Source organism: Streptopelia decaocto (assembly GCF_964273445.1).
Source record: "Streptopelia decaocto genome assembly, chromosome: 7".
Classification (NCBI taxonomy): Eukaryota; Metazoa; Chordata; class Aves; order Columbiformes; family Columbidae; genus Streptopelia; species Streptopelia decaocto.
The window spans coordinates 58,476,586-58,495,690 of record NC_138661.1 but is presented as its reverse complement, the minus strand read 5'-3'; the positions used below and the strand labels follow the sequence as shown (position 1 = coordinate 58,495,690).

Below are 19,105 nucleotides of genomic sequence, written 5' to 3'. Positions count from 1 at the left end.
GCAGAGTTTTGTACAAATGAGACAAACATCCCGTTGTCAAAACCCGAACGCTGCCTGTGTTTGCAGCCTGACATCTTCACCAGTCAACAGCCAAATATAATGAAACTCAGGATACACAGCCCAGGTAGGTCGAAGGTCTTGTAGTGGTCTGTACCAGTGGGCTGCAGCCTTCTGGGACCAGTGGCTTCCCCTTTGTGTCCTTCTTGGGAGAAGCATCTGCATCTCTTACATTTGCAAGTGCCTTGGTCCTGAGCAAATGAGGCCGAGTCTTAGGTGACTGCTTAGCAGAACTGAGCTGCCTTCTGAATTTCCACCTTAATACAGACTATAAGCAGGGGATTATTTCTCAGAAAACAAACAAACAAACAATGATAACAACAAAACCCCCAAAACAAACAAAACACCCAGCCTACCAAACAACAACAACAACAAAATTATTCCAAGACATTTTATTTTTTAGAAACAAATGAAAAATGTTAGCAGCACTCTAGTAGCTTATCATTATGTATGTGCATTGGCTGCACTAAGATGCAATAGTGCAATATCAATTAATAATTAATTGTGTTTCAAGTTCTCAAATGTGAAAAATTTGTTGAGAGAGTTTTTGTCATTTCCTTTTATATGTGCTGTCATATACAATTTATTCTTTAAAGTTTCATACTGATTGTATACTATTTGTAGTATTATCACAGCTTCTTGACAGTTATCTTTTCAGGACAGGATCACCTTTTTTGGGGGTTGTTTTTTTTCCCATTCCCTGTCTGATCTGTCCAGTGTTGACACTTAACTATAGAGTGTGCTGGAATATGCAAAGACTGTTGAGTGGAATCCTCTCAGGGTGGTTGTGTGTTTTGTATGTGGTTTGGATATGTTGTGATGTGGGTTGTTTGTTTGTTTGTTTTCAAGATGAGGGCTTTGCTGCTTTTTGTACTCTGTACAGACTCTGACGGGCTCTGTCAGTCCCCTCGAGGAACCTTGGCAACTTCAGTGTGACTTAGTGAGCTGTAAGTAAGCAGTGGTAGCAGAATTTAACCCACGTAGATATTTCATTTTTTCTTAGGTGCACTTCAATCAGTTCTATGGGAACAAAACTAGACTCTGACAAGGGGAATTAACTTAACTCGAATATCCAAACCAGTAAAATTTACTTTTCATTAAAAAACAGTATTAATGTTGACATCTTGTCAGCAGCATTGTGATTTTTTTGGGGAGTGAGAAAATACGTAAAATGCACTTTATGAGGGAAGCTCTGTTACTGTAACTTTAGATTTTTGTCTTCTGGATATACTTTTCTCCATGGCTGCTGCAGTGATCTTGGTGATCTGCTTCTGCTGTTCCTTGTCAGTGTTTCATCAGGCTGTACAAACAAGGAGACAACGTTTTCATTGCAGAGGTGCCTTCATCTGCTAGAGGATTTATAGCAGTGTCCTGCATGGGATCAGCCTTCCAAGACAAGAATTGTCAAACTGTAATTATTAAGGATGCTGATAATGTGTTTGCATTAATTACAATAGACTTTGGAAGTGGGATTTTCCTTTTTGTGTCTTCCTGTGTGACAAAACTTTGGTGGTTTTCACGCTTTTAAAATCTATATTGAAGCTGTATGATTCTATGCAATTCTGGGTTTTTTACCTGTCACGTACAGAAGCCTCTGGCAAGAAGGTACAGAGTGTATAGATTGGCTAGCAGATGAAGGGCACATGTAGAGGAAAAGGATAAAAGGATCCTTCCACAGAAAGCTGAAATGCTACTGCCTGCAGGAAGTCAAATATAGATTTTTTTGAGTGCTGGGAGCCAGAGTCTGAGACCATTAGGCCTATGAAAAAGCAGGTACTTAAAATCTTGAAACAATTTCCAATGTACCAGCAGAGACAATCTGACACATAAAGTTACTGTGAGCTTCTTCCTGATTGTCTCAAGAATCCGAAGGCTGCAGAGGTTGTGCGAGAAAGTCAGTTCCTTCAGTTTCTTCAAACTATGACACTCTTCCATAAAAACGTTTGCTAGTTTATCCTGACCTCCCAAAAATCTGGCTCCTGAACATCAAAGAGAGCTGAGGTTTGTTTTACCTTTAATGGTGGTCTACTTAGATTGGCATCATGAGTCCACGTGGTGCCGTAAGGCATGGTTACTGCATTAGCTCTTCAATCATTGCACGCTCCTTCCTTTCCAGGCTGGTAAATCAAAGTGTCGAGCACTGGAGGACTCAGAAGAGCACATGATCAGAGCCTTTCTGCCTATATCCTGGCATCATTTCTAACTTGTTTTTCTTTTGTGAGCGACCTGTTACACATGAGCATGTGCAGTTTTGCTAATTTATTGATGCCTTCTGCACGTCTTTATCAGTAATTTGGACACAGGGATTGAGTCCACCCTTAGTAAGTTTGCAGAGGACACCAAGTTGGGTGGCAGTGTGGATCTGCTGGAGGGTTGCAATTTTATGGACTAGTAACAACAAACTGAATCTGTCTCTGCAACTACTTTTGCAGCCCTTTTCTGGCTTGATCCTTTCCCTTAATTGTAAACCTGCTCATGGTAGTGTTTTTTAGGAAGAAATCTGAATGAAACTGAACAAAATGTGTATTTCTTAATGAGCTTGAATGTTTTTTATGGAGACAGAGCTAATGATGTCAGTGTGCGTTTCTGGTGAAGCTGCCTATTTTGTTAGTGCCATTGCTCTCAGCAGTGTTGGTGTGAAGAGGGTTTCCTTTTGAAGTATTCTGTACACATATAGTTGAGTTTTTTACAAAACTTACTGTTTCATTATGCAGAACCATATTCATTTAGTTAGCATAGTGTAACTATGTTACCAGAATTTCCCAGTTGTCATTAGGGATGGGCCTTTCTGCTGCCATTTTCTGTTGGAGATTTTGATCCAGAAAACCTTTTGATCTGAAAACCTTATAGAAAAGGTTAATAATAGCTGAGGAGGCCATACTTACGTGATGAAACTTCAAGGAGAGACAGGCATGAGAAATAATGGAAAACATCACAACAATTTAGCATTGATCACAAACTAGAGAAAAGTTATGCAATGTAGAGCTTAGGGAAATAAAGAAAGGTAAAGATAAAAGAGGGGAAAAAAGTGTATTATTGGTAGCAGTTAATGGTCCAAATTAAGCAGGATAAAGCATGTGCAGCATACCGACTTGTGAAGTGCTGAACTCTTACTGTTCAGGGCTGCCTTTATGTCCTTTTTTTGTAATCCAAGTTGTTAACTGCGGATGTATATTGGAAGAGAGGATAACTGATTTACTTTAGAGCTTAAAGGCTTGCATAGATGGATCATGATACAATACAAACAGTCACAGTGCCAATTATAGATTTAGATGCTAAATTGCTTTAAAAATTATCCCTTAGAGATACTTTAGTATCATCATGCCTTAGGTACTACTGAAATTAGATTAAATATGGCAATGTTCCTTACCCATTTAATCTGCTAAATGCTAGCTGTTAGTGTTATTACATGAGTTCATGAACTTATTATTTAAGGCCATTGGAAACTCAAAGCAGCCACTGATGTTGTCATGATCTTTCTTAAATCTTGATAAGGTGATATGAATGGGCAGGATAAGCACTTGCATGGCAGGTATGCAAGAAATTGGTTGATGCAACAGAAAACCATACGGGTGACAAAACTGAAAACAGTCTTTGAAGAAAGGTCACTGCTAAACCTTTGCATAGGTGATGAATCTGTGCTGCTAGAGGCGCCATTCGTGCTTCTGAAACAGAGATGTGCATTTATTAGGTAGAAAAAAATCCCTGTATAATTAAATATTTACCTTTCCTTCCTCTCACAACTTAAGAATGCCGCTGTAAAATACGTGGTTGTTCTGTACTTCCCTGGAAATACTTGTATTTTCTGGTTGTCAGAACGATTCCTGTGCCATTATTAGCTGTTATCAATTGATGCTATAAATACGCTTGCTGGTAATCAAGAAAATCCATTCCTGAATTCCCCGTCGTCTGATCAGGGGTTTTTATTGTGTTGTTCTTTGAGTAGCAGTTGTATGAGTTGCCTTACAAAAACTGACAGAGACAGATGTGTATTGAGAAAAACTAACAAAGTAAGCGTAGGTTATGAATAAGTAAGGAAGGAAGGGAGAGGAAGGAAAGGGATCCACTGGTACCCTACAGCAGCTCTGTTCAGTAAAAGTAAATGCACAACTTTTGATGGGATGGGGACTGTCTTGTCTGTTCTTGTTGCTTCTAATGCCTTGCTTGCCTGTGGTTTCTTACTAATAATAAGGGATATACATTTTGTTGTTTGTCCATTTGCTTCTTGGTTGTACAACCTCTGAAAAAAGCAAGTATTTAATTTATTGCCGGTTAACACAAACATTTAATTACTAAATTAGTATTAGGAAATGAAGATAACATGAGGTACCTCCTGCTCTACTGACTTCTTCTCCTGTCTTCTCTCATTTCCTTATTTCCTCTGTTCTTTTTTTGCTTCCTTTGTACCCTTGTTCCCTCTTTCTTATTATTTTCTGCCCTTTCTTAAATATTTTTTCACGGAAGTGCCACCAAGTTCACTGATGGACTGCGCTCTGGCCGGCAGTGGGTCTGTTGGGAGGTGACCGTTGTCTGGCACAGGGTGGCATGTTGACCTTGTCCCCTAGAGGCCACTTCTGCAGTCCCTCTGCTACCCAAACATTGCTGTTTGTCCCCAGTACACTAGAAAAGGCTATGGAAACCTTTGTGCGTACATTTCCTTTCAAGGTCAGTGTTAATGCAAGTTCATTCAGGCTTCAATTACTAATAAAAATATATTTTATTACTAGGAGAGAATTGGTTTCATGTCATGTACAACCTGGGTTTCAGCGATGTCTTCTGACTTATTCTATATAACAAGTAATAGAAAGAGGAGAGTGAATTTCCATCTTGGAGGCTGCAGTCAGTGAGATCAGTTGAAGCGATAGATTTTAGATTAAGGTTAATTGCATAACTATTAAACATGATCCAGAAAGCATGAGCTAAAGACACGTAGAAGCTTAGAGAAAACAAGCTGTGAGGTTTTTTGACTCGGGTAAGCACTGTGTGACCAAGCCCACGCTGCTGCCATGGCCAGCCAGCCTTCTGAAAGGAGACCTCCTCAGCCCAGGTGGACAACCAGCTGGCATCTGTGTGATTTGTCTCCAGTACCGGTCGATTTAATGGCAAAGTGTCGGTCTGCTAAGAGTTAATAGCAGCCTCGTGCCTGTGTACAGTGCTGCTCTTTGCGTGGTGTGTAAAGTTGATCTAGAGAAGACCCCACGTTAACATTTGCAGCACTGTGCTGTGGACGGTAAGCTTTCTTCCCACAGGAAAAATGGAACTGATCTTTCCTTTTTAGTAATAACTGAGCAGATAAATGTGCTTACCTTTGTATTGCTTGAGGCAGTACTACTTACTGGTTCACCTTTGAGCCTTAGTATCCCATGATCATTCTGCTGTTGTAGAAGCACGTGGTAAGAACAGGCTATGAGACTTCAGGCCAAGATCTGTTTTCAGAGACTAAGGCATGAAATACACTTGTTGACTAGCTGAACAGCAGCTGATGGTCTTATAATAATTGTTTTCATTTCTTGTGAGAGACCGTTTCCCCCAAGGGTTTTCAGCCAAATAAAGGGAAGAAAGAGTTTGTCATCAGAGATGTGTGCTTAATTCCATTGATTGAAATTGTAATTGAAAGTTCTAGCTCATGCTTTTTCCCATAGAATAACGTATTGAAATAACATGTTTGCTTAGTATTAAAAAAAATGGCTGCATTTGGCAAGTGGCTTATTAGAGCTTGTAAACTAAATTCACAGATATCTGTTGCTGGAAAATCTTAGTCTTGCAGATACAGTCAGGATTTTTGAGTGCTTTTTCAATCACAAAACAGCAAGAGATTCATAGATCACTTCAGGAAATACTCTTGCTCACAAAATCATTAGATAAAATCCAATAGATGCCTGTGTGAGTGTGATTCTGTGAAGGCAGTTGTTTCTGGAATAGCTTTTCATCCATGGAAAATTATCATTGGAGCTGCCTGTAGTTACAAAGGCATATGCATGCACTGTTCTCACCAGGAGTCTTATTTCTATTCAGATGTCTTCATGCATTGGTGTGCTGTTTGTATGTGGGTGGGCCCTACAGTCTTCTGCCATAAGTGTTGTAATAAATATAAAAGTTAAAACATTCAGGGAAAGTATGCTTGATTTGGAGAAGTCCAGGTTAATGTAACACACAACAGGTTGAGCAAATACCTGCATAGTGTTCTTGGTCAGCATGAATGTACATGTTCTTGAAAAGTCCTGAGCAACATTAATTTGTAAGGGCTGGGATCAGGAGCGTACATGATCTAGATCATCTCTTATGATATGAAAAAAGTTTGTGAGATTCTTTGAGTAAATTCACATCATTTTTGTGGAGATCATGTAGTTGTCAGACAACAGATAGAGACACCTGTGACTTTTCCCATTGCTGTGATTTTTGGACTGGTATTTAAAAACTATTCTGACTTTTTCAAGTTAGGACCTTCTAAAATGATCTGAATTTATCAAGCTTTCTTATTTTCCATTGCAGAATTGTATGTAAACTCACAAGCTCCACTCTATCACATTTATCTGTGTGGTAGCAGGGCCTGTCAGCGTAGGTTCCTTGTTTGAGGGCTTGGCTGTCTTTCTTCTGAGAAGAACTGGAGCCGTTTCCAGGATTCAGGCAGGGAGGCTGTACTTTGACAAGTCAAGAGACGTGACATATTTACAGAGGTTGGAACGTAATGCGGGGAAGTGTCACTGGTTTCCTTTCAGTATTGTCGGAGGTAAAGGGAAACATCTTGAACGAATCAAACAACTTAATCTCAATTTATGTTTGGGTTCTTTTTAGTAAAAGATCAAATAATGTGCTTCCTGGTATTCTTTGGGAGTCAGGATTCTGGTCGTACACACTGCTAGTACCTAAATTGTTCTCTTTAGATGTTTCCACATAAGCATCTCTCAGGTCTGTAGGTGACTGTGTGGGCACTCAGGAGGACTTTGGACACAGTTATAGTTTCTGCCTATTGGACATATTTCAAGATTTCCCAAAGATTCACTTTTATTTTTTTGAGTCTGTGGCCAAACAGGTTTGTGAGTACAGCTCTTCAGAAACAAGAGTCTTTATTTAGTTGGTTAGTTGTTAATGGATGTGGAGACTGTTCATAAATAATTAGAACTTCTAGAAAATGATATTTTTTTCTTGGTGAGTCACTAGTTTATGATGACGAATCAGGGTCAAATAAGGCATTTGATCTTTCTTTATTAGAGTACTGTATATCATAAAGTGTTTACAGGGATGAGGGGTTCTCTGGGTTAGATTGTGTAGTCACTGAAGAGCTGGTTGGAGGGGTGAGATGGGGCTGTTACAGAAAACCTTACGAGTCACCTTGAACAACTCTCTTGGGCAACTAAATACTGAGGACAAATGCTGTGATTTCATTGTACTGGAGCTCTTCTTAAACTAACTTCCCATCTTCTTTATTCGCTACAGACGCCAGAGATGTGGCCTTGTGGAACAAAAGCATTTTATAATGACAGAAATATTACAAAATGTCTATCCTGGTAGCATCATTGCACACACCTACATATGGACTAAAAACTCACATAGGCTGGATTCATAAACTGGACCATAAAAACATTGTGTGACTGAAACTGGTTTGCTATTTATACATGGATGCAAAGTGCAGTGAATTTTTTATCCATGTTAAATCTGTACTTTCAAAGAAGTTATTCTGCACACAGATGTTGCGTGTTCAGTACAGACTCTTTCTTCCTTTGTCTTTGTTTTTCCCCTTCAAAATTTTAATATTTTTCTAGCAAGATAATTCAGGCTGAAATAAAATATTTCATCTTTGTATATAAAAACAAAATAACATTCTTGTTGTCTGATAAGGATCCTTTTGAAATTTAATTCGTTTAGACTTATCAGTCCCAGCCTTTAGTCTGATTGTGACAGAAAAGCATTGTTTTTAACTAACTGTATTTTGAATATTAAATTTTGAGCCTTAGGTACTACTATTTACACTGCCAGAAGAGGAATGTGAAGGCATGTTATGTGAAGACCTACAGACTGCCATCCCTAAAGTTACGCTTTTTAAAGTAACGTACCTTAGTGCCTGTTGGAATGAAAGTCTAAACTTGTTTCTTTTTTTCTTTTGTAGAAGCTCCACCAAAACCTGAAGAAAATCCTGCAGAAGCATTCACTGACTCATCGCTCTTTGCTCACTGGGGCCAGGATCTCAGTCCTGAAAACAGACGCATCGCCCTCAAACAATTCCAGTATTACGGCTACAACGCTTACCTGAGCGATCGCTTGCCGCTGGACCGGCCCCTGCCTGACCTCAGGCCCAATGGGTGAGTGCTGCGGTTCAACCCAGCGTTGCTGGGCCTCAGTTGTAGAGTCCATTAGCTGTTCTTCACCTGGAAGTCTTGTGTTGCATGATCACATAGAAGGCTGGAAGTTTCAAGTGTCTCCTGAAACGCTGCAGTGCCCAGATTAAGTCCTATTAAAATCCCACGAAGTATCGGTTAAATGTTCCCCAAGATCCTTTGGAACTTTAATCTCGCCTACAATTTACATTACATAGCAAGTGGCTTATTGCCAAAAGAATAAACTTGTTATGTTAAATTTTAGTTTTATCACAAGATCTGACTAAGATAGGAATAAAATGAGAGTTGCTCTTTCTGAAAGCCCAGAACTGGCTGATAAAGATCAGTCAACAGGTGAAGTATGTAATTTAGTCAAGCAGTGTGTACCAGCTGAAAGCCCATGGAGCCTCCTTGGCTGGGCTGTTCTCTGCTGGGAAGCATTCATGTCAGCAGGGTAAATATGTCCAGTGTTATTTCACAATGTCTTGGTGAGATGGATGGGCCCAAGGGAATGAACAGCCCTCCCTTTAGTGCACTTGAGGGCTGTTCTGGTAGGACCATTCACAGAGACAGTTAATGCTCAACTTTTTCTTCAGTGTTGGTTATTCATTTGATCCTTTGAATAGCTCTGGGGATGAGGAAACTGGTGGAGAGAGAACTGCTTTTTTGAAGGTCATAAAAAAAAATCTTTAAATAAACATCTTGGGTACTTCTGAATTGAACCAGTAACCAAGATGTGAAAGGCTTCTTAGTTCCTTGCCAATTCCAAAAGCAATCCAGATGTGACCTTATTAACTTATTTAGCCAAATGTTTTAATAGTTGAAGCTGTAAGCAGTACAATTTACCCTGTATAAAGTTGTCTGATATTAGTGAAAAGATATGAATGCAGGCAATAGTTTAGCAACTTTAAATATTTTTATGCTATATATTATTATATAGTACATTTTAGAAATACTTATTTGCTGAAACAATGACTTTAAGGAAATCAAGGTACACGCAATTATATTTGTATTTGGTTAAATAGGCTTAGCACTCTCTATAGGGACGATCTTTTTTAGTTATAAACTAATTTAGAGGAAAAACAAATCTTCTGTAACTAACAAGACATCAATGACAGAAATGTGTCTGTTCTTATATCTCTTTTGAAATTACTCTCCTGAATGATATCAATCTGAATTTTTTATAACTATGGGTTTTAAAAATTAAAAAGACAGAAAATGAATGTTACTGTAGCTGAAAGAAATAAATTAAGAGTTAGGATCTTAAAGGAAACTCCAGTTAGAAACAAATTGTGATCCTGATTGCTGTGAAATGTTTGATCCTTAGTTAACTGTCTGCCAAAAACTTATTAGACATTATAATATGTTTATGAATGCATGCATAAAAAATAAAGGCTTAGTAATAGTAGCTCAGGACAATATTTCCCCCCCACACCTTTGTCATGGTTCAGGAGTAAGTAGGTAGCCTGACACTGAAATGCAGTAAATTCTGACACTGAGGGAAATGAAGTGTGTTGTCAGGTAGCACGTACACTGCTGTATATACGGCACCCTGTGGAGTACAGAGCTGCAGGGTATTCTGAAAGTCATATTGCTGAAAAAAGAATTCCTACTCTTTATACGCAAATTCTCATTTGTGGAAGAGCACACACGTGGCTATTGTAGGGAAGAAAACCTGCAAGAGTATGTTTTCCACTTACAATAATCAATTTTTAGGATTTGTACCACCTAGTTTTAAAGCAAATTGCATTTGTCACTTCTGGAGTCTATATAGATGTATTTAAATTATCCATGGGCAGATACTGTGCTCAAGCAGCATAGCGTGAAAGCCGAGGATGGAGTGGTTGGAAGAGAGCACACACAGAAAGTGCCATGGAGACAGAGTTAATCAACTTTGCTGGACCTAAGTCGGCTGTGCTGTTCCTGTTCTGACTACAAATGCACAGAAGCACAGAGGCAGAGGTACCACAGCAGCCCTGGACAGAGTTAGCCTGGGCCTAACCAAGCTCATGAGCCTGGATTTAGCAGTGGTTCTGCCAGAGTCAGTGTGGGCAAAGGCTTGTGAGCAGGAAGCTGAAGGAAGGGAGTTCATATAGATATGTCTGGGCTCACTTGTGGCCTGTCACCTGAACCCATCACCTATCATATTGAAGTATAGGAAGTTGGAAGTTGGAAAGACAGCAGAAATATACATATAACTGAAGTCTAATATAATCCATACATGGTTTGCCCCAGCTGAGACTGGGAGAATTAAGTGAACTGCCAAGAGTGTGTGGTGTTAGTGGCCCCTTTTATATCATACTGGTATGACTTGGACTTGACCTTCTTTGTGCTTGCAGTGCTCTGAGAATTCACAGCAAAATAACTTAGCAGAGGAGCTCAGCATTTCTTTGCAAGGTTCTGCAGTGAGAAAGGCCACTCCACATATGAAATAACCCTGTTATAGCATGGAGGATTTTGATATTACCAACATTTAATACCATGAGAAAACTGGAGGACAATTAGAGATTTCTGAGCCACAACACATGTGGATGAGAAGGCAAATATTCGGCCTTGCCCAGTCCTCCAGTGTGGGTGGTGTGTAGAGGTGGGAGACCACCCTTAGTATTTAGGGCAGTAGACTCTGCTCAAGCCCCTGAGCTCTGGCTTTTCTGGAAAAAATGACTGTGAGTCAGATGGAAACATCCAGCAGATTGCAGCTGGGTCAGGCTGTGGCAGTTGTCACACTTTGGAGTGGGACCTTCTCGTGTTTTAGGTGCTGTGGAATAGTTTCTAACCCTCTGTACAGCCATGAGCCTCATGTACTGTGGCAGAATGTTCAGAATTTGTTTACTTTTCCCTGCGAATATTTGTGCTAGCACAGTCCAAAATAATCTGTTATGATACAGATTATAATAAATAACTCCTCTGGATGTCCTGGCCTCCTGAAGTAATCATCACATCCTGAAGTAGGCTCTGTTTTTGCAGTACGTAGTAGATAGTACAAGGAGTATTATGGAGTATTGCTTATGTTCTCTCTCCCAAGGCCTCCATTTATTTTCTGCTGCTGAAATTGGGTGCTCTGCTGTTTACCACCCTTATGTACTTCTGTTAGCCTGTAAACTATCTCCATCACAGACTAACAGATAACTACTGGCTCCAATGAGCTTGGAAGCATCGAGGAAGCCAGTGCTGCCCTTACTGTGTGCAGGACCAGGATAATACTTCTGTGTTACTTGTAATTCTGTTGTGCTCATTACTTTAAGTAGGGCAGGCAGTACCCACAAAGCCTGTCATGAGTGAAACATTGAACAAGCTCACACAGAAAGACATTATTAAAATGTAGGTTGTTTAGGGATCCCAAAGATGGATACCAAATCTCCTTTTGAGTGGATGCACTTAGGATTCTACTTCGTTTGCTTGTAAATTTTTTGTTGCCTGATCCAGTGTGCAGAAGGACATGCGGGAAAGAGAGATAACGTTCTTCTTTTTTTATGTGATGAGAGAGTGAGGGGTGGTGGGAAAAGGGATGTGCAGCAGGACCCCAGCTAAGGAACGATTCTGCAGGGTTTTGCTCCTGCGTAGGCTCTGTGAGATGAAGGAGCTGACCAGTAAGCATAAAACAACTTTTCAGTCAGTATAACTGCAACCAGCCAAACTTGCATTAGCAGAAACAGTATTTGTGTGAAGAAGCAAAGGCAGGAAGGGTGGAGGGGAAAAAAGAAGCATTTAAAGCTCAAGTGTTTTTCCTTCTTTGGAGATCGTTAAATAGTATGGTATAGCATTTGGCTTGTAGCAGGTTTGCCCTTCTCCCAGCTGAGTCAGTGCTGTTTGGCATCCAGACAAGTGCAGAGGAGACGTCCTGTTTCCTGTGCAGAGAAAAGCTTTGGCCGTTTTGTAAGTCCTACTTGTTTCAAACAGTTCACTAGTCCCAAACTGTATTACTTTGAGGCTCAATTCAGCAAAGAACAATGGTAGAAGCCTTGAAGAGCAGCAAAATTATGTTTGTGTTAAAGTGGGCACAAACAGAGCAGATGGGATATCCACTGAATACAAATATAACTACAAGGAAGAAAAATTAAGAATGGCTGGTTGAGGAGAGTGATGCATTTTAGGAGAAAAGCTATTTATGTATGTACGTCTGTCCAAAACGTCCATCAGTGTCATGGTGGTATATGCAGTCCTGGATGTAGTGTGCAAAATGTCAGACTTGTATAAACCTGTACGTTTTACTTTATTAAAACTGACGTAAGAAAAATGTTGTCTCAAATTGTGAGGTTCAGGTTGGCATTTGCACATTAGCTCTGCTTGTTCCCAAAAGCCGGGTCCTACAGACTTGCATTGCATAAGCATTTGTGTCCACATGCACTTTTGCTTGTGGTACGTGCTGCCTGAGTGGCCGCCCTCCGTGATTCTGCTCGGTGCTGCAGTTTGTCCTGTCTGAATGTGTCTCCTCAAACGGCTGCTCTAGGTGTATTTAACATCACTAGCGGTGATACCAAATCAGCGGCAGTCCAAGCTGCTATAATAACCCAGGGTAATAACAATGTATGCATGTTGGTTTTGATTTTCCCCCTTGTCTCCTTTAACGGAAAGAAGCTGCGATGCGGTGATGTGCGCGCTCTCACTCGCTCTCGTTTTCTCTCTCTCGGTCTCTTATTAATGTGTCATAACATGTGAATGTTCTTTCACTTGGCATACATTTACACTAAAACGTACTTAGAATAATCCATGGCATAATTCTGTGAGAGGCTAACAATTTTTGGCCGAATAGCTATACAGAATTCTTCTCATGTTCATCTGAAAATGAGTTTTATTGAAATCGTCAACTCCCAGCTTACTGTTCTGATTGCTTTATTCAGAGAAAGGTCTCAGCTTTAAGTTCCAAAAATAAAATGGACCTTTATTGTGTAATTTTACTGACATGAATAGCTTTTATTAAGAAGAGTGGGGAATCAGTCTGTTACAATTAAATCTATGCTGTAAGATGCTTAGGAGACCAAGAACTTTTTGTAACTTATCTGCATATGTATCAAGTTCCTTTCCTGTTATCTAATCTTTCTTTATTATGAATTTTTTGTTTGTTTTTAGGGATTGATGCCAGAAGAAAAAGAAACAAACAAACATGTTTGCTTATATGGTAACTCTGTATTCCAGTTCCTTACATGATTGTGTGCCTGCTTTACTCCCTTGTAATAGAAGATGATGACCACAAAGAAAGATTTCTAAATTTGTAGCAGAATTACTGTCTTGCTGACTGTAGTTCTGTAATAATAGATTGTAACGCCCAGAGATCAGGAAAAAAGCCCTTTTTATATGTTGTTCAGTGGCAGCCTCATTAGCATAGGTCAGTTAACACTTAAGAGTAGTGAAAGAAAAAATGAAGAACGATCACAAAATGAAATTGTTAACATAAAGAGTTGAGCTGAAATTCTTATAATACTAAGTTCTTTTGCAAGAGTTTTAGTCTTATTTCTTTCATTTATTCCTCCCATACATCTTGAACTTCCATTTGCAATTTTGGCTGATGACAAAATGTTACCAGATCTTGAGGAAAGTTCAATTCTGGTTCTGCTTATGCTTCTGAGAAATTTTTGTTCTGTTAGAACTAAAGCTCCTTCCCACATACACTCTTAAAACAAAACCCCAAATGTTTGAGTACTATACTACATGAATAGATGGTAGAATAGATGACTTAATTTAGTGAATAAAATAAAAAATCTGTTCTGTTGCCATCGTTGGCTGCAATATCCATGCAACTCTTCATGAAAGGTTCTCATAAATTGTAGAAAATAATTATTTTAAATAATTTTTATATATATATTTGTAGAAGGTCTCAGATAAGTTATTAATGCAGGAAATCGTTCTTTGTTCTTACTGCATGGTTACGCTGAACTAATTTTAATGTGACTGACTAAATTGTCTTATCACAATGCATCTATTCTAGAGGAATATAATTTTCTGTGGACAAATATTGGAAAGATTCATAATGTGTGCTGTCCTCCATTTCCCAGAGTTGTGCTTCAAATAGAACACCAGGAGTTTCTCTAAATTTCTGGTAACCATGACAACCGTTACTTTAGTGTTATTAGCCCAATGTAATTTAGTGGAGTAGGTTGCTAGAGGTAATTTTTTAGCTACATTGGGATGGTGCTCGTTATTGTAATTCAAAATAATATTTAGAATTTATATTTAAAAATCACTTAGTCATAATACTGAAACATACTCTATACTTTGGATTTGGTTTTGTAGCGAGAGCCTCACTTTGCAGAGGGGCAGGTTGGGGGTCTTGTCCAAGGCCCCTGGATGTGTCCAAGGCAGAGCTGTCATTGAAACTTGTGCATTGCCGGTTGCCATGCAACGGTCCAGGGCTTAGGGCTTAATGGATCTAAGATTTTGATCCATACAATTTCCTCCCTTTTTCCCCCTTCAGTGTATCTCTCATACACATGCACATGCACACTTTCTCTGTAGCTGTTTCTTGTTTGTTCTTAGAATTACGGAATTTTACTCCTCATAAAACTTGGCATAAAGAGGAAAACAGACGTACTTGTGAAACTGCACAAGTGCTCTGCGTTCTGTGCATGGTCTGAGGTGTGTGGGTTGAATTCTGATTTGTTTGAATTAAAAACAAAAAGTAGGAAAAGTAAGTAATTTTTATTGTTATCATCTGATATGAAAAACAGTGTAGGCAGGAAAATTCACTTTTTAAAAGCTCTACATGCATTGAAAAAGAAATTAATTCAAGCTGGAAGTATAGACAATAAACAAGTCTGAATAGAAAAAAGAAAACTTGAACTCAATTTAGGAATGTACCCTAATTGAAAAAGAATTCATTTGAAAAGACTAAACAAATTAGACACAACAAGAGCTTAATTCTATTCTCTTGTATGTAGTTATCTTTTAATGTGTGATGTAGCAAAAAGGGAATCAAGTGACATTCGCGGCATTAAACATTTTGCTCTTGTCTTGCACAAGGTGCCAGACAATGCAAAATCTCGTTCAGTGTGATCTAAACTGAAGAGATGTAAATGAATGCAGGTAGGAAAAACAATACAAATAATTTCCTTTAAATGGATGGAACACATGCCAGAAACAGAAATTCTGTTGGAACATTTCAGTTTATGCATGCATTTCTGGTAGGGCAGCAGTGTTTCGGGGGCTGGTTTGGTCATCTGGAACACTTTTGCAATATAGTTTGTCACTAATTTCTTACAAAAGTATAATTCACGTATATGTCAACCTTAGCTTAATTAACAGAGGATAAAAAATACATTTTTTAAGGAAGCAACTTCTTTTAACTATTTTCAGTGTATTTTCTTTGTCATTTAAAATATTCTCCAAAATCGCTGCACTACTGTTTATCCGATAGGTGACATATCTTATCATTTTTGGAGAGTTTTGTTTTTACCTTCTTTGTACATTGTTATGTCTGAGGATAACAAATATATTATCTTCCTATGCCTAAGATAAACAGCTAAAAGGGAGACTGGCTGTACTTTTGTTTGCTGGACCATTTTATATCTCTATGCATTTTGGCTGCAAGTGTATCACTAAAATAACAGGCTTTACAGGCTAATATTTAAGCCTGTTAACTCATTCATAGTTCGTTTGAAGCCAGACTTTCAAAGCTTGCATGATATTTCAATTTTTACATCAAACAGAAATGTGCTTGCTTTATAAAGGTGTACAGGAGACTAGAATTTTGTTAGTGATTTCTCGTTATAGCCATGCAGATTTTTACATATAACTTACATCCACTGAGTAATCTTATCTAGATTGCATATGGAATATTTTTGGTCGATGCAGCATGGCATGCACATGCACATACCAGGTCTGTTCTTCAAGGAGCTCAATCTGTAATGCTTTTAGCATCTCTTGGGAAATGGGGAGGGTTAGTGTTTAAAAACCGTAGCGTGTTCATAAGTACAGAAGCCTCCCGGACACTGTGAGCCTGGAATATAATATAATATACACCTTGAGAATCCTATTTTCAGATGCCACCTAACCCTGGTGGCACCTAAAATTCACATTTGTCCAAGGTTTACCTCAGGTTTGCCCGTGCTGAACCCAAGCCAGTTTGCGCCTGCTGCACCTACTCAGCCATCTGGGCAGCGTTTTAAAGCAGTGCTTTAAGAGATTGTTCACCACAGAGGATGACCTTTCTTTAATGAATGATTTCAGACATTAAAATACTCCCTCTAGGGTACAGAAGGCAGGTGTGGAGAACAGTCTTTTCTCCTTAAGAAGATTTGAAACCTTATGTGTGTATATAGAGTTGGGACTGTTCAGTCTAGAGAAGAGGAAGGTCACGGTGGATGTCATCAATATCTATAAATATATGAAGGGAAAGTGCCAAGAGGATGGAGCCAGGCTCTTTTCAGTGGTACCCAGTGACAGGGCCAGAGGCCGTGGGCACAAACTGAAGCACTTCTTTACTGCAAGGGTGACTGAGCAGTGGCACAGGTTGCCCAGAGAGGTGGTAGAGTCTCCATCCTTGGAGACACCCAAAAGCTGTCTGGATAGGATGCTGGGCAGCCAGCTTTAGGTGAACCTGCTTGAGCAGGGGGTTGGACAGGATGACCTCCAGAGGTCCATTCCAACCTCAACCATTTAATGGCTCTGTATTGCTTCCCAATAAAGTGCCCTTACACCTGAGACCCAGGTTCTCTAAGGTGCCTTTATTCCTTCAACCCAAGTAGCATTTCTTAGATGAAAACAATAAACATTGGTTTGCAAAAGAAAGAAAAAAGTGATCAAAACAGTTACCGTGGCGTTATGATCTAGAAGACTGGACATAACCATAAAGAGTGAAGTCCAGGGTTTAAAATGCATGAGCATCCATTGGAATGGATACTGCCGTACAGGTCCTTCCTCCAGGGAATTTGCCTTTAACGCAAAGCTTGAGAGGCTTACTTGGTAGCACTCCAACTTAGTGTACATTTAATTGCTCCATGGAAAGTGAAATGACTCTGAAAAGAGGGACTGAAAACAATCACACTGCACTGGCAAGTAGTTAGAAGGCTCTCTGGCTGGATCAGAGAAGATCGAATTCATGCTCCTTCTGTTCTGGTTGAAGGTTTTAACTCCTGAACTAGTGGCTAAAAGAAAACTAGTGCTACCTTGCACTGGTGGTCTTGTGGCAGAAAACCCAGCTCCGTCTGCCTCTTATTGTAGTGTTTTATTTTGAGTGAAAAGCACTCAGGTTCCTATCTCTAGGAAAGTAGGCTCGAGGCTCTGATGAATGCAGAGCGCCTTCAGTGCTTCAAGGGGAAGTCTTCTCCTTTCCTGTCTGGTACTTGTGCTCCACAGCAGCTGTGAACTTTACAGGTTACATATCACTCCACTGAAAGATGCAATATGTGGGACTACGGTGGGTCCGTGGATTCTGTGACGGAAGGCATGGGAACAGAAATTAACCTTGAAGATATGAAGGCCTACCTGTGAGAAAGATGGGAGTAAAGGAGTATCTGGAGATGTTAAGGATGTACCAGTGAGAGAGAAGGGAGTAGAAGAGTAACACTGATGATAGCAAAAATAGCCAATGAGATGTTACTGCTGTAACTTGTAACCAATAGTGAAGAGACACATGAATTGGTAAAACTGTATAAAAATGCACTTGTGGCAATAAATGACATCTACTACTTTCATCCTGGAAGAACTTGGTCTACGTTGTTTGTCCGTCTCAACCACGACAGCAGTATTTACATTTTTATTGAGACTTGATTTGTGAATCTGTTGATAAGTCCTTCTTAGAAAATCTTGATTCCCAGAAAAACTCCCTGAAACTAGTAAGAATCATGAGTGCCCCTGCTTATAAAGGCCAGGTATAAAAGACATTCACATTTATGAGAATCTGATGTTCAGAGAGTAGTGAAATTTTATTACAAGACATCTTTAATGACTTGGTGTTCACTTTAAAGAAAAAAAAGGGAGCAATTTATTATCAATGAGACAATTACACTTTCACAAGCTGTTGTTACGTTTGATCTGCTGTCAAAAAAAACCAAAGTTATGTGCTTTTAGGTCTCATGAAAGCTTCAGAGATGACTTTTCAGTCTGATGCTTAAAGCTGAAAGCTCTCCTACCAGCCAGAACAGGGGAGTGACACACCAATAGAAATACAAACTGATTTTGGAAAGTAAATTTTGATTTGTTATGCAGCCAAAAGATCAAGCTACAAGTGGGAATCAGTAAATCCAAACACCATTTTAGTTGTTTCTCTGTTGTATTGATGCCACACAAAAAGCTGTGGATCTTTGTGAACAAGTTTCCTGTTTGTTTCTGCAAGGTGAATGAACCAGCTTATTAAAAAAAATATAGCGTACACCGTTCAAGACTGAAACTGTTGTCATCACGTTTTCAAGACTCAGTTTTCTGTTTTACATGTCTATAGAATTTCACATGGTGACAGAGAGAAAAGTACCTGAAGTGTAAAATAACTTCTGTAATGTGATTTCCATCAATTTAAAACTAGTGACTGAATTGAGAAAAACAGATCGACCAGCTGAATTTGAATATTATGTGTCTCTCAGTGCTTTTGAATATCGTGTGTCCTGTGCACTGACTCTTTTCAAAAACTTTAAAACATAGATGTAAATTTGCCACCTGGATTGAACTTAATTTTTGTGCAACATCCACCATGTGAAGAGGAATGCTTTTGCAATACTTACCCACGTTTATTGACTATACAGATTAAAACACAAAATAATAATAATAATAATAATAAATGCTATGCTTTGTCTTCAAACTGA

General features: G+C 39.1%; 1 protein-coding gene across 6 annotated transcripts in view; it reads left to right on the top strand.

Moving 5' to 3' along the window:
- Nucleotides 1-19,105, top strand: part of GALNT18 (polypeptide N-acetylgalactosaminyltransferase 18) — a 327,554-nt gene that overhangs the window by 197,687 nt on the left and 110,762 nt on the right. For all 6 annotated transcript variants that reach the window (XM_082057797.1, XM_082057798.1, XM_082057795.1 and 3 more), the window contains one exon: nucleotides 8,165-8,357. In XM_082057797.1, coding sequence (XP_081913923.1) covers nucleotides 8,165-8,357 — 193 coding nt within the window. The remainder of the gene's footprint in view (nucleotides 1-8,164; nucleotides 8,358-19,105) is intronic.